The sequence below is a fragment of the Orcinus orca genome, chromosome 3 (assembly GCF_937001465.1).
Source record: "Orcinus orca chromosome 3, mOrcOrc1.1, whole genome shotgun sequence".
Lineage (NCBI taxonomy): Eukaryota > Metazoa > Chordata > Mammalia > Artiodactyla > Delphinidae > Orcinus > Orcinus orca.
In genome coordinates this window covers 20799766-20813872 of record NC_064561.1, presented here as the reverse complement: position 1 = coordinate 20813872, position 14107 = coordinate 20799766, and the positions used below count along the sequence as shown (strand labels likewise).

Here is a 14107-nt window from a genome sequence, read left to right as displayed (position 1 = left end):
CTTCAGGTTTATGTCCCTATAGCCTTTTCTCCTCTGGAGTTCAAGTTCCTTCTCTTTCTCTCCCTCCTCCCTTCCAACAGTGCCTAATACCTAGTAAGTATAATATGCCTCAAGGTGTTTCTAAGCTCTCAATCACACAATCAATAGAAGCCTCTCACTCTAGACTACAGACTTCAGACTATACTACAAAGCTACAGTAATCAAGACAATATGGCAGTGGCACAAAAACAGAAATATAGATCAATGGTACAGGACAGAAAGCCCAGAGATAAACCCACACACCTATGGTCACCTAATCTATGACAAAGGAGGCAAGAATAAACATGGAGAAGAGACAGTCTCTTCAATAAGTGGTGCTGGGAAAACTGGACAGCTACATGTAAAAGAGTGAAATTAGAACACTCCCTACACCATACACAAAAATAAACTCAAAATGGATTAAAAACCTAAATGTAAGGCCGGACATTATAAAACTCTTAGAGGAAAACACAGGCAGAACACTCTGACATAATATGCAGCAAGATCCCTTTTGACCCACCTCCTAGAGTAATGGAAATAAAAACAAAAATAAACAAATGGGACCTAATGAAACTTAAAAGCTTTTGCACAGCAAAGGAAACCATAAACAAGATGAAAAGACAACCCTCAGAATGGGAGAAAATATTTGCAAACGAATCAACGGACAAAGGATTAATCTCCAAAATATATAAACAGCCCATGCAGCTCAATATTAAAAAAAAAACCAACCCTATCCAAAAATGGGCAGAAGACCTAAATAGACACTTCTCCAAAGAAGACATACAGATGGCCAAGAGGCACATGAAAAGCTGCTCAACATCACTAATTACTGGAGAAATGCAAATCAAAACTACAATGAGGTATCACCTCACACCAGTTAGAATGGGCATCATCTGAAAATCTAAAAACAACAAATGCTGGAGAGGGTGTGGAGAAAAGGGAAGCATCTTGTGCTGTTGGTGGGAATGTAAATTGATACAGCCACTATGGAGAACAATATGGAGGTTCCTTAAAACACTAAAAATAGAACTACCATACAACCCAGTAATCCCACTCCTGGGCATATACCCAGAGAAAACCATAATTCAAAAAGACACATGCACCCCAATGTTCATTGCAGCACTATTTACAATAGCCAGGACATGGAAGCAACCTAAATGCCCATCGACAAGACGAATGGATAAAGAAGATGTGGTACATATATACAATGGAATATTACTCAGCCATAAAAAGGAATGAAATTGGGTTATTTGTAGAGACGTGGATGGATCTAGAGACTGTCATACAGAGTGAAGTAAGTCAGAAAGAGAAAAACAAATATTGTATATTAACACATATATGTGGAACCTAGAAAAATGGTACAGATGAACTGGTTTGCAGGGCAGAAATTGAGACAAAGATGTAGAGAACAAACGTATGGACACCAAGGGGGGAAAGTGGCGGGGGGTGGTCGTCTTGTGATGAATTGGGAGATTGGGATTGACATGTATACACTAATATGTATAAAATGGTAACAAAAAAATAAATAAAAATTAAATTAATAAAAAAATAAATATATAAAATAAAATTTAAAAAAACATAAGAAAATAATAATGATGTTACCATAATTTTTAAAGTCCTAGAAGTCCCATAATTAAAAAGTCAGTTTTATTAAATGCTCAATTCTCAACAGTAAATGTATTTCTTTTTTATTATAAAAAATCTCCATCCCCGTCTCACCCTTCCTCACCCACCCCTTCAAACTAGGTAGCAAGCAGAAGCAAGCCCAACAAAGTCCACCATATCCCCAAAAGCAGAAAGACAGGACAAGGTATGTTGGTGTCATCACTGCAGAGCCCTCCTGCAGGGGGCAAGGAACGGGAACAGCTACCATAACAAATACGAAGGAGACTGGAATGGGCAGCCTGATAAAAGACTTGTATAATTTATACCAATTTATAAATACTTTAGGTGCCCACCAACTCCAAGAGAACAGATCAAACTAACTATACAATGGAAGCCTGCCTCTGCCTGGGCCTTCTCCATACATCAGGTCCCCCTATCAGGAATCATTAGGAAGCCCAAAAAGTTTCACAGTTCCAGCTTCCCGACTGCTGTCATATTTGCCATCTTTGTCATCACAGGCAAATGCCAGTAGAGGCCTTTTGGGGTGCCAAGCCACGGTGAAGGTGGGGGACTCACACTGTACCTCCCACAGCTTGTCTCCTATAAAAATCAATATAGAGAAACCAATCAATACATTAATAATAAGAGACCATACTCATTAAGCACTTACCTACATTAAATCATTTAATCTGCTTAATAACCCTATAGGATAAGTACAATTACTACCCCATTTTGCAGAGAACACTGAGGCGCAGAGGGGTCACGAGGCAGTGGGTGGCAGAGCAGGATGTGAACGCAGGCCAGTTAACTTAAGAGCCTGTGCTCTGAACCCGATTCTACCCTTCCTGAAAAAACAGCAACAGCAGCTGTTTGTTGAGCACCCCTTATGAATCAGATGGATTATACTTTATCTTAATAAAGTATAATGACAATCCAGCAAGGCAAGTAATGATTTTAAACCCCATTTTATAAAGAAACAGGTGATTGAACAGTTAAGTCACACCTCAAAGAAGCAGCAGGGGAAATAAAAAGGGAAACAGCAGAGTCAGCACAGGAAGTCAGCCTGTTTCCAAAGCCACAGATCTTTCTACTAAACCACAATGACTTGCAAATAGATTTCTTTTTCCAAAAATTTTTCTTCCTACTTGTGGAAATTAAACATAATTTTTCCAAAGCCATTTTTTTTAGTCCTGCTTAACATTTTTTCAACCTTAGAGTTAAGATTAATGTAGTAAAATGTTCACAGTGTGGTGCTGATTTAAAAATGCATGATACACTGAATTATACACTTCAAACTGGTCAACTATATGGTATGTGAATTATATTTGAATAAAGCTGTTTTTATATATATATATATACACACACATATGCATATATATATATGTGTGTGTAAGTGTATAAAGAAGATTTTTTTATTGAAGTATAGTTGATTTACAATACTGTGTTAGTTTCAGGTGTAGAGCATGTACAGCAAAGTGATTTAGTTTTGATTTGTTTTTTTTCTTTTTTTTTCAGATCACTTTCCATTACAGGTTATTACAAGATATTGAATATAGTTCCCTGCAGTATACAGTAAATCCTTGTTGCTTATTTATTTTACATAGAGTAGTTTGTATCTGTTAATCCCATACTCCTAATTTATCCCTCCCCCCACTCCCTTCCCCCTTTAGTAAACCATAAGTTTGTTTTCTATGTCTGTGAGTCTGTTTCTGCTTTGTATATAGTTGTTGTTGTTTTTTTTAAGTAATCTATTTCAGGGACAGTTAACCACTCTTCATAATGCTAGGATCTGGCAATCTATAGCCACATGTCTGAGCAAATTTCTGTGTTACACAGACATAAAAAATGGTGTCGGAGGCTGCTACTCCCCTTCCATTTCCCTTTTGGCCTTTAACTCCATGCATGCGTTGCTGCTGCGAGTAAACACTGCAATAACTCTTCTGTAAGGAAGTTTGGTTCCTGACAAGATGTGAGCAGTTTGGACTCAGCAATCCCAATTTTACCCAAAAGGATTACTACATAAGTAAAATGATACTCATCAAAGAATCATTTATAATGGTGTAAAGACCAGAAGCCATCTAAGAGTGGGGCAGCTTAGGTATATACTGGTATAGCCAACGGAATTCTAAACCCCATTAAAAACAGCAGTAGAGCTCAACAGCCATCGCCATGTAAGAAGCTGTAAGATCCTGCAGGTGAGGAGGGAGGGCCCCGGAGCAGCAGGAGAGCATGCCTGCATCACATGAACACGAGGGGACATGAAGGAGCTGCATGTCTGGATGGCTGGACAATGCTCACCAAAATGCTATCAAGAGTGGCACTCTTTAAATCGTGGAATGTCAAGCTTTTTACTTTCTTTGAAGTTTTCTATAGTTTGAATTCTTTTAATAAAGTATCATGTATTTCCAAAAACAATAAAGCTACATTAAAAAATAAATCTGGAGAAATTCTTTTGTAAAATGAATACTCACCTCTCATTTTTCTATTTTCAAGTTGTTCTGTTGCTTTTTAAAACAAATCACATCTATTTTAATAATTTCTTAAATTATAAAATGTATATATGTATTTTTTAAGTCCACATACAGGCAAAAGATAGAAATATCCCGCAATGCTAAAAGAGGTTGTATTTAAATGGTAGGATCATTCACTCATTCATCCATCCATCCATTTATTCATTCATTCTTCTCCCTTTCTGTATTTTAAAAATTTTGTTATAATGGAAGAATTAAAACTGAATAAAATGTAAAACATTTTCTTTAATCACTCTCTTTCAGACCTGCCCCTTTCTTTCCTAACTCTTTGCTCCCTCCATTACCTGACTACAATAGTCATAATAAACAAACTTGCCTTAAGGAGTTTGTGCTAATGCTGGCATTTATGCTAATACCCATTTATACTAATGCTGGCCAAGTAGTAATGAGCAGAGATGAAAACAGGAGAAGGCCTGATGGCCAGAAATGAAAGACAGAGGAGTCTCATTATAGTTACCTGTCTCTACTTCAGCAATGTCGATGAAATGATCTTCCGATGCCGATGCCAGCATTTTCCCATCATGGCTAAAACTGAGGGTCCTCACAGGCCAATCCAGCCTATAACAGAGTAGACAGAGGAGACATTAAAATAACCCAGTGAGAAGAGGGCCCAGTTTCACCCAACATGACATAAAACAAATTTATCCAACAAGGAAAGTGCTGGCAGAGTTGCTTACCTGGAAAAGCACCGAACACACACTAACTCGTCTACATCCCAGAGGCTGACCAAAGCATCTGCGCTTCCTGTGGCAAAATACTTCCCCATGGGGTCAAACTTGATACAGATGCAGTTGGATGGATGGGCGTTGATAGACTGCACAGGCTTCAGCTCTGGGTAGCTGAGAAACAAGACAAACAGCAATCAAACTGGGGGAAGAGGACCGTGGTACTAAGACGGTAAGAGGAGACACTAAGAAGAAAATGGAAGTAAGAAAACAGAACAAATATCAAAGACTGGAATTTCAAAACAACTTTCCTGAAATAAAAAGATGTCAAACAATACACTGAAACACCACATACCTGAGAATATGAACCCAGACTAACCAACAAGAAGACGTATAGTAGTAAAATTACTGGACTTTAAATTAGATTGTCATCAGACTTTTTGACAGTAACACTTTATGCGAAAAGAAAATGGAGTAACATACTTAAGATACACCAGCAAGAATATATGAATTGAAATGTTTATATCTAGCAAAACTATTAATTATAAAAAGTTCAAATAATAAGCACAATATAATAAAGTATCTTTTTTTTTCTTTGCGGTATGCGGGCCTCTCACTGTTGTGGCCTCTCCCATTGAGGAGCACAGGCTCCGGACGCACAGGCTCAGCGGCCATGGCTCACGGGCCCAGCCGCTCCGCGGCATGTGGGTTCTTCCCGGACCAGGGCACGAACCTATGTCCCCTGCATGGGCAGGCGGACTCTCAACCACTGCGCCACCAGGGAAGCCCCATAAAGTATCTTAAAATTTTAGAAGTATATAAGCTATAATAAGTATGAACTCAGGGAATCTTGTTCCCCTGAGCTCTTCCTGAGGAATCAAAACTGGAAAGTGAGTTTTGACAATCAGTGACTAGAGATGTACCAGACTTACCAGGCTGGTAATGAGCATTAAATACGTAGTTTCTTGTGGAAATTATATATGTTTAAGGTATAATATGTAATAGCTGTATAATCTGACAATATATAGTATTGACTATTTTTTTTAATGGAGGAAGAATGAGGAAAGCATATTCAAAAAGCAAAATTTACTATTTTAAGCAATCATATTGGTGGTGGTGGTGGTAGTATTGCTACTCTGAAATATCTGTATGTGTAACAAGGGATGAAGATAATAAGCAACCATGGGACATTCAAATTCTATAATCCCCTGCATCTCTGAGAACCAGAACACTCAGTTTGGAAGGAAAGAGATTTTAACTGGAAGTTATCAGTATGAATTCACAAAGTATTTTATCTTTAAGGTATATACAATACATATACTTCTTAGCTCTGTCCACTGGAAAGGTCTATAAACAGTCAACCCAACAATATGGACATTCCTAGCTCCAATATTATTTTCTAGTAGAAGAATCCAGGAATTCTCAGAATTTTCTGATTAAAGATTTGAGGCAGGAAAAACACAAGATGAACCTGGCATATCTTGTCATACCAGAGAGCAAGAAACTGAAGACTAATAGGATTATGTCAAAAAAAAAAAAAAGAAAAAACGACTCAGGAACCAACTTGAAGAGGATCCTATTTGCCAAAAATAAGATAATTTGAGCTTCAATAAGGATAATGATTACGATAGACTGAAACACTTCTACCATGCTTAAATCCATGAGTCCATAATCATTCTTTTTTATTTAAAAAACCCTAGGTGATCATCTTTGGAGGTGATAGAGAACTAACTCATTACCTAATGACAAAGGGAAAGAATCAACCATTTATCCTGCTTTCTCTAAATGAACTATATTCCTGGGTGACCAAACAGATTAGAGGAAATGTCTCTTAAATTCCAACAAATAAGCAAGCATTTGGAATCAGCAAAATCCAGACTGGGACAAGCTCCACAGGTTAACAGCCTGCTTTTTCAACAGCTAAGTTCTAAGTAAAAGAAAGGGATGGAGGGGGACTCCGTAGTTTAGCTGACTTAAAAGGCATATCAAACTTTTTTAAGTGGGCAAAATTAGAGTATCTAGAGATGCACACTTGGTAGCTAAAACTACAAAGAAATATAAAAATCAAGACTGTTTTGGGGGGAGGGAGTTTTGATTAGGAAGGACAAAGCCCATGGCAAGACTTCTGAGGTGGCCAGCAAAGTACTATTTCTTGACCTGGTGGAGTTACACAGGTGTTAAGCATATAATAGTTCATTAAGCTACACATTTATATTTCGTGGTTTTCTGTATCTGTTTTATTTTCTAATAAAAAAGCTTAAAAAAAACAACAGCAAAAAACACTGCCTACAGAATAAAGTTCAAATTGCTATGCATAGAATTCCAGACCCAAATAACCTGGTCTCAAATTATACTTCAGCTTTATCTTCCCGTTTCAGGACGTCTCTCTTCAGACACCTTATCTGCCACCACTCCCAGCAACCCTGATCTACCAACTACTCTCTAAATAAATCATGCTAATTATCACTTGTTTTGTCCATTGTGCAGTTCCCTTTTGCTGATTCTTAAAATTCAACTAATCTTTCAAGGTCAAGCTCAGAAGCTGCCTCCTTCAACCCCCAACTGCCACAATCAATCTAAGTTTCTTTCCTTGGGATTCTACAGCAAACTCCCAGCCTCTCACACAGAGCCTATTTCACTCTGCCTTGCATTGCTCACCCAAGATAACAGAAAGAACAGAATCAGACAGATCTCAATTTCAATTCCACAGTTTCATTCATTTAGAGAATATTCACTGAGATCCTAATTTTGTGTAGCAGATACTGGGCTAGGCACTAGGGATTTAACAGTAAACAAGTTAAATACAGTCCCTACCTTCATGGAGTTTACAGTCTAATGGAAGATACAGAGAAATAAACATGCAATTATAATGTAGAATGAGAAATGCTTCCAACAGGAAGTACACAAAATAAGTTTCTAACCTTGGGGGTGAAGATGGCTTCCCCGGAGGGGAAGTGATATTTAAGTGGAGACTTTAAGGGTACGAATTAGCTATAATTCCAAGTGCATCCAGTTCTAGTGCTCACCAGCTGACTAGTGACTCTGAGTCCCTGATCCTCATCTGTGAAATGGGAAGCACACCATCGACTCCCTAGGAGTTCTCTGAGGACTCAGTAAAATATAAGGGGCCTAGTTCAAAGGTGCTCAAGAGAGATTAGAATTCTTTATTACTACAGTTGAACCTTGAACAAGAAGGTTAGGGGTGCCAATTCTCTGCACAGTCAAAAATCTACATATAACTTAGTTGGTCCTCTGTATCCACGGTTCCTCTGTATCCGAGGTTCCACATCCCAGATTCAACCAACCCCGGATCAGGTAGGACTGTAATATTTGCTCTTGAAAAAATCCACATATAAGTGGACCTGAGCAGTTCAAATCCGTGTTGTTCAAAGGTCAACTGTATTAGTCCTTTTGGGTCCTTCAGAATAGACTCACATCTAATTCACCTTGGTATCCACCACAGCACCCAGTGCAAAGATATGACAGTCCCTTCAGCTAGAACCCCTCACCTGAGTATGTTGATACAACCATTGCCATTTGTCAGGAAGAACATGTTATTGTCATTGTTCCAGGAGATTTCATTGACCTCAAACTTGAACTGCTCCTCCGCTTTGGAACGGTGTGTCTTGGCATCAATGAACGTCACCACATCATCCTTGTTGCCTACAGCAATGGTCTGTCCATCGGGACTCCAGCAGATATTGATGTTTTCCCCTGGGAACCCAAATACAATCAGCAAGATAATGTTAGTCCATAATCCTCCAGAAGTTTATTTTGTTATCATAGAAAAACTAGAGCTATCGCCAGAGCTCATTCACTAAGGTCCTCGTCAACAGAAGGGAACTACCATTTACAGATCAACTGGGAGTCCAGCACATTCATCTACAAATGTCCCCCTTTAGTTCTCATGTTTCTTTAAGGGACACTTTTTACCCCCATTTTACAGAAGAAAAAATGGAAGAGAAATGAGCCAAAGTGTCAAAGCTGTGAAGTAACAGAGCCAAGATCTAAACGCAGACTTGACACCAAAGCCTCTAACTCTCTTACACCAGCACTTCCCAAACTCCAGTCATTCACATGCCATTTTCACAATTTTTGTACTATCCATGTAACAGCTATACTTTTCTTCACTCAAGATTTTTATTAAAATTGACCCCCCAAATTTTTACTTAAATAGCTTTACTTTAGCAATAAATTCTATAGGCTAGTTCTTTTTTTCTAGTAGGCATTAAAATATATACACAATCAGTTTCTAATGTTCATCCATATACCACCTAAATCACTCACATATCACCAGTTGTCTAGTTGGGGAAACCACATCATTCCACCTCCAGGTACAAGTCTTGCCAACAAAGTCCAGTAGCCCACATTGAATACATCAATCAAAAATTTCATCAACTTTACTGATTCTAAGATGCATATTTTTTCACACTTTATTACCTATAATGTATCTTAGAATGCATCAGGATACATCTCAAAACTTTCAGTGTATCATGACTATATGATAAATAAAACTTTATTTTCTTTCCTAATGGTCCATAAAATACTGATGCATCTTATAATCAATAACATCTTAGTCAATAAAATTTAATAAAGGGCCTCAATGTTTATAAGGTAATATGTGGTGAAAAGCAGTCTGCAAATGTACTGCACAACTTCCAGGTCATTTTCTCCCAGACCATCAAAGCCATTTATTCCAAGATCAGCCATTCTAGCCTATCAGCAGTTTCCCAAATTCTCCATTCCTTTGCACATGCTCTTCCCTGCTAGAGCTGCTCACCCAATGTACCCTGACCACTAAATCTATATGGCTACCCTAAGAGTTTGCTCAAATTCTGTGAGGCCCTCCCTATCTCCCTCAGGCAGACTTAAGCATTTCCATTCTGGGTATCCACTTTGTAGACTTCTCCGTTACAGGATGACCACGTCATATTACGTTAGTGTTTTTTTTATACATATGTCTCTCTCCTTGCACTAAACCCTAATATCCTTGGAGCTGGAAACTGTCTTATTCAGCTCAGGATGTCCTATACCTACAGAGTCATGCACAGAGAAGATACTTGCAAAATGCTTGTTGAATAACTATAAGTAGCTTATCTTCCTACTGCCCACTCTCTGAATAGTCACCTTTAGTGTTCACAGTGGCGATGCATTTTGTAGTCCTCACATCCCAGATGCGAATGGTTTTGTCTCCAGATGCAGTGACAAAGAGATCAGGATTACTTGGATGCCAACAGAGCTGGTCCACACTATCCCCATGTCCCCGATAATTGTTTTCTTTGACCTGAAAGAACAGAATACAGATGTCACTTCACCCATATGTACCTGCCTCCCCATGTAACTTCTCAACCTTATTTAAACAGAGCTATCTTGTGACCAACAAAAGTTTGGGTAATTAGAGAGTCGAATCCTTCCAAGCCTCTTCCCCCAAACTCCTTCCAATATCCTCCCTCCCTTCCTCCCCAATCAGTCTGAACTGTTCTGAGGATGGGTTCCACATCAATGCCCTTACTCTTTTGCTCTCCCTGGCCTTCCTCCTTCTTTCTGGTTTTCTACCCTTACTCTGCCACCAAGGGGTCCCAACCCACCTGCTCATTGCCATGGAGGCCCTATCATTTTCAGAGAGGCCCTCCTTACCACCACAGTGAGCCCACCACCACTGCCCCTAGCCACCCCTCACCACCACACAATTCCCCCCACCACTCTCCCACACCCCCGCCATCCTCCTCACCGCCCATCCATCCATCCTCCTCACCCCCGGTCTTCACTATCCCCGCACCGCGACTCCCCGCTCATCTTCGCACCTCCTTACTACTACACTCCCTACACACGGCCACCTTCCCTAACCACCAGTTCTCCTCTCCAGCATCCCCATCTTCACCCCCTACCACCCGGCCCGTTCACCCCCTCCTCACCCTCATACTCCTCTGTCTCGCATCACACACGCCCCTCGTCTCCACACCCCTTCACCTTCCTCCCCTTTCCTCACCTCCACACTCCTCACCCCCGTTCTCTCCTTGCCACCACACCTCGCTTTACCACAGTCCTTCTCCCTAGCCTGGGCCGGGTCCTAGCGGCTCACCAACCGGTCCTTCTCCAGCAGGAAGACGCTGGCCGTCTTGTCGAAGGACCCCGAGGCCAGGCGACGCCCGTCGCAGCTCCAGGCCACCGAGTGCACCTTGGCGCTATGGGCCGGGAACTCGCGCGTCTTGCTGTGGCCGCGGAACAGCTCTTGCATCCCGAGCACGTAGCGCGTCGGGCCGCTGTTCACTGAGCACCAGGGAGCCATCGAGCCAGGACCGCTCTGGCCCAGCGCCGAGGGCCCCATGGACGCCGCGGGGATCGCCATGCCGAGCTGCCTGACACCGGCTGGGTTGACTCTGCGGGACTGCAGTTAGCCCTGCCGCCGCCGCCGCACGCATGCGCACGGGAGAGCGCCCACTCTTCCGCGCAGCCGCACTGTGGACCATCCAGAAGGGACTACAAGTCCCAGCCTGCAGCGCGCGCCCGCTTTTTGCCTTTTCAAATAGTCATGGTTCCACTTTAAGTTTTCCTTACAAATAACGGTTAGGAGGTTTTTAGGGTCTTTATTTTACCCTTACCTACTACTTGGTATATATATTTGTATCCCTGTTTAATCGAAGAAATAAACCAACGCATTTCTCCTAAACCTCCGTTCGCCGTCAGTCAGAAACACCTTTTTTCTAGGGTTGCTCCCCACCTGTCAGCCACATCTCTGAGCTGAAGGCTCTCAATTTCTTGCTGGAGAAGGACGAGTTGGTGAACTTGTCCCGGGTAAAGGGCTAGGAGTTTGCAGGGGCGGGAGGAAGAAGGAGGAGGGGAGGAGGAGGTAGTGGGGAAGAGGAGGTGGGGGAGGGGAGGGGGAGGGGGAGGGGAGGGGAGGGGAGGAAGAGGTGGAGGTGTTGGGGAGGGGTTTGGGGATGTTTTTAAATATACAAATTCTTTGTTTTTAGAAGGGGCTATATTCACATGATTATATATGCAAAAATATATAAGATACAGAGTGAAAAGTAAATGTCTGCCTGTGTCATGCCCTTTAGACTATTCCCCACACTTCACACCCATACGTTCCAAAAAATATTGTTAAATTTCTTTTGTGGCCTTCCAGAGATAGTTTAAGTGTAAATAAGCACCTTGGGAGAGGTAGATAGGTGTGTGTGTATCCTACCCCACCCCTCAAAATGGTAGCATTCCTTACATAACTTGTTTTCTATGGTAAACACCTGTAAGAAATCATTTCGTATCAGTATATGCATATGTCTCATTCTTTTCATGGATGCAGTCTTTAATGATATAGATGCGTAATAGTTTATTTGACTGATCCCTTTGGTGGACATTTTGTGTCCATGATTTGCTTTTAGGACAATACTGCAGTGAACATCCCTATACAAACTTCATTGTGCACATATGCACTTTTTTATTTGAATAAATATTGCCAAAACACCTGAAGAAGTTCTAACAATCTACATTTCCACCAGCTGCATGGGAGAGTGTCATAAGGTCCTAAATACTAAGTGAGTCCACATATAAAGCACAAGGTTCTGAGAGGGGCCTTAGGAAATGAGGCCCTTTTCTTTCCCCAATTCACTTCCCTACCCCTTTAAAACTAGAAATTCTTGGAGACTTCAAAGCTTTTTAGACTCCAAAGAATATTGATGACATCACTAAGATCTTGGGGTGGGAGATTATTTGGTATCTAGTTTTCCCTCCTTAGCTTTCATTTTCAGGAATCTTCTTCATATGCTCGCATGTTTTTTTTCCTACATACACTGAGAATTTATATCTCTCGGTCCCAGATAAGGACACTGAAGAAAGAAGAGGTAAAATGTCCTGCTCCAGGTCACATGGCTGGTATTAGAGGTACTGACTTCAAATTCTACACTCTGATTCTTAGTATCTGAAACCTCTAGGTTACAAATGTAATTCTTTGAATTTCTGTATTAATTCTGTATTTTTGTATGTTATGTGTTTTTTATTTCATTTTCCCTGAGTTCTTTTTCTATATTCTGTAAACACAAATGTTAGAACCTCCGTTGTGATAAGTGTATCCCACTGCTCTTCACTGAGACAGTTGTAATAGCACATTTCTGGGGACTATGAGACTGAAGTCAGAGAGTCTCAAAGAGATAAAATTCAGGGGAACAGAGGCATGGGCCACTTTTTAAAAAACTTTTTGTTTGGAAAAACTAACAAATTTACAGAAAAGTTGCAAGAGTAGTAAGAGCGCTGTTATTCCCATGGCCCAGGTTCACCTGGTTTTAGCATTTGTTCCATTTGCTGTGTCTATACATACACGTATTACTCTTTTGCCTAAATGTTTGAGTAAGTTGCATACATCATTATTCTTTACACCTAAAGATTTCAATGAGTATTTCCGAAGAATAAGGATATTCTGTTTCCTATCCCTAGCATAGTTATAAACTTTGGTAATTTGAACAGTAACATAGAATTTAATCTACTGTCTGTATTTCAATTGTGTCTGTTTACCCACTAATATCCTTAGAGCATTTTTCTTCCTCCAGTACAAGATCTAGTCTAGGATTTTATACTGTATCATGTCTCCTTAGTCTCCTTGAATCTATATAAAAATTCCCCAGCATTTCCATGCTATTATGATCTTCACATTTTTTGAAAAATATAGTCGATGGACCATTGTTATAGTCCCTTCTGCAACCCAGAAATTCTCTTTGGGAGCTGATCTTTGCTCAGACTCTGCAGGATGTTTTTATGTATGGGTGTCATAGGAACTTGAGTCATTCAGGGCAGAATCAGATCAAAAATAATAATTCCAGGGGCTTCCCTGGTGGCACAGTGGTTGAGAATCTGCCTGCTAATGCAGGGGACACGGGTTCGAGCCCTGGTCTGGCAGCATCCCACATGCCATGGAGCAACTAGGCCCGAGAGCCACAACTACTGAGCCTGCGCGTCTGGAGCCTGTGCTACTCAACAAGAGAGGCCGCAACAGTGAGAGGCCTGTGCACCGCGATGAAGAGTGGCCCCTGCTTGCCACAACTGGAGATAGCCCTCGCATAGAAACGAAGACCCAACACAGCAAAAATAAATAAATTAATTAATAAACTCCTACCCCCAACATCTAAAAAAATAAAATAATAATGATAATAATTCCAGAAATGCCAGGATGTGTAGAGGGAATTTTCAGGGGCCGAGGGAGACATCCTACAGTGAAGGAACAGTAGATAAGGAAGGAGGGGGGCTTGAAGTATAAGTCCTTTGTTGGTGGGGGACTTTGGAGAAGCTGCTGTTGCA

General features: G+C 40.8%; 1 protein-coding gene across 1 annotated transcript; it reads right to left on the bottom strand.

Annotated features, from left to right (window-relative positions):
* Positions 1-1625: 1625 nt before the first annotated feature.
* THOC3 (THO complex subunit 3) lies at positions 1626-11265 on the bottom strand. Its single transcript, XM_004284842.3, has 6 exons — positions 10902-11265; positions 9947-10103; positions 8329-8533; positions 4832-4993; positions 4612-4712; positions 1626-2223 (listed from the first exon to the last, which is right to left on the bottom strand). Exons 1-6 carry the CDS (start codon positions 11166-11168, stop codon positions 2060-2062), a joined length of 1056 nt encoding a protein of 351 aa, XP_004284890.1. The 5' UTR covers positions 11169-11265; the 3' UTR covers positions 1626-2059.
* Positions 11266-14107: the final 2842 nt, after the last annotated feature.